General features: G+C 47.4%; 1 protein-coding gene across 1 annotated transcript in view; it reads right to left on the reverse strand.

The window, feature by feature from the left end:
* EMH_0078650 (uncharacterized protein) overlaps positions 1-608 on the reverse strand; it is a gene marked incomplete at both ends in the record, with an annotated part of 4,157 nt that overhangs the window by 1,217 nt on the left and 2,332 nt on the right. Inside the window, one exon of the mRNA XM_013500030.1 lies at positions 255-348. Coding sequence (XP_013355484.1) covers positions 255-348 — 94 coding nt within the window. The remainder of the gene's footprint in view (positions 1-254; positions 349-608) is intronic.

The following is a 608-nucleotide window of genomic DNA, read 5'->3' on the forward strand; positions in this document are numbered from 1 at the left end:
GGGATCCCGTGACTCCAAACCCTAAACCACAAACCCTAAACCCTAAGCCCTAAACCCTAAACCCTAAACCCTAAACCCTAACCCCCAAACCCTAAACCCCAAACCCTAAACCCTAAACCCTAGACCCTAAACCCTCAAAAAAACGGGATTCTCGCGACGGTACCGCGTCAACCCTGACCCTGCTCTCTAAACCCTAAACCCTAAACCCCAAACCCTAAACCCTAAACCCTAAACCCTAAACCCTAAACCCTCACGCGGGCAATGGCTAAGAAGTGGCCCGCTGCTTCTTGCAGTTCTTCTTCTTCTACTGCTCCATTGAAAGTCCTCATATAGTGAGCGTAACCAAACCTACACCCAAACCCTAAACCCTAAACCCTAAACCCTAAACCCTAAACCCTAAACCCTAAACCCTAAACCCTAAACACAAACCCTAAACCCTAAACCCTAAACCCTAAAAGCTGAAAAGCCGTAGAACATCTGCTGCACCAAAAAAAAAAGCAAACTGATGAAGAACACTCGAAGCAGGATGATGCTGATCTAGGGTTTAGGGTTTAGGGTTTAGGGTTTAGGGTTTACATACACCACCTGCATCAGCGTCATCAGCAGCC

The sequence above is a fragment of the Eimeria mitis genome, genomic scaffold (genome assembly GCF_000499745.2).
Source record: "Eimeria mitis Houghton genomic scaffold, Emh_scaff4934, whole genome shotgun sequence".
NCBI lineage: Eukaryota > Apicomplexa > Conoidasida > Eucoccidiorida > Eimeriidae > Eimeria > Eimeria mitis.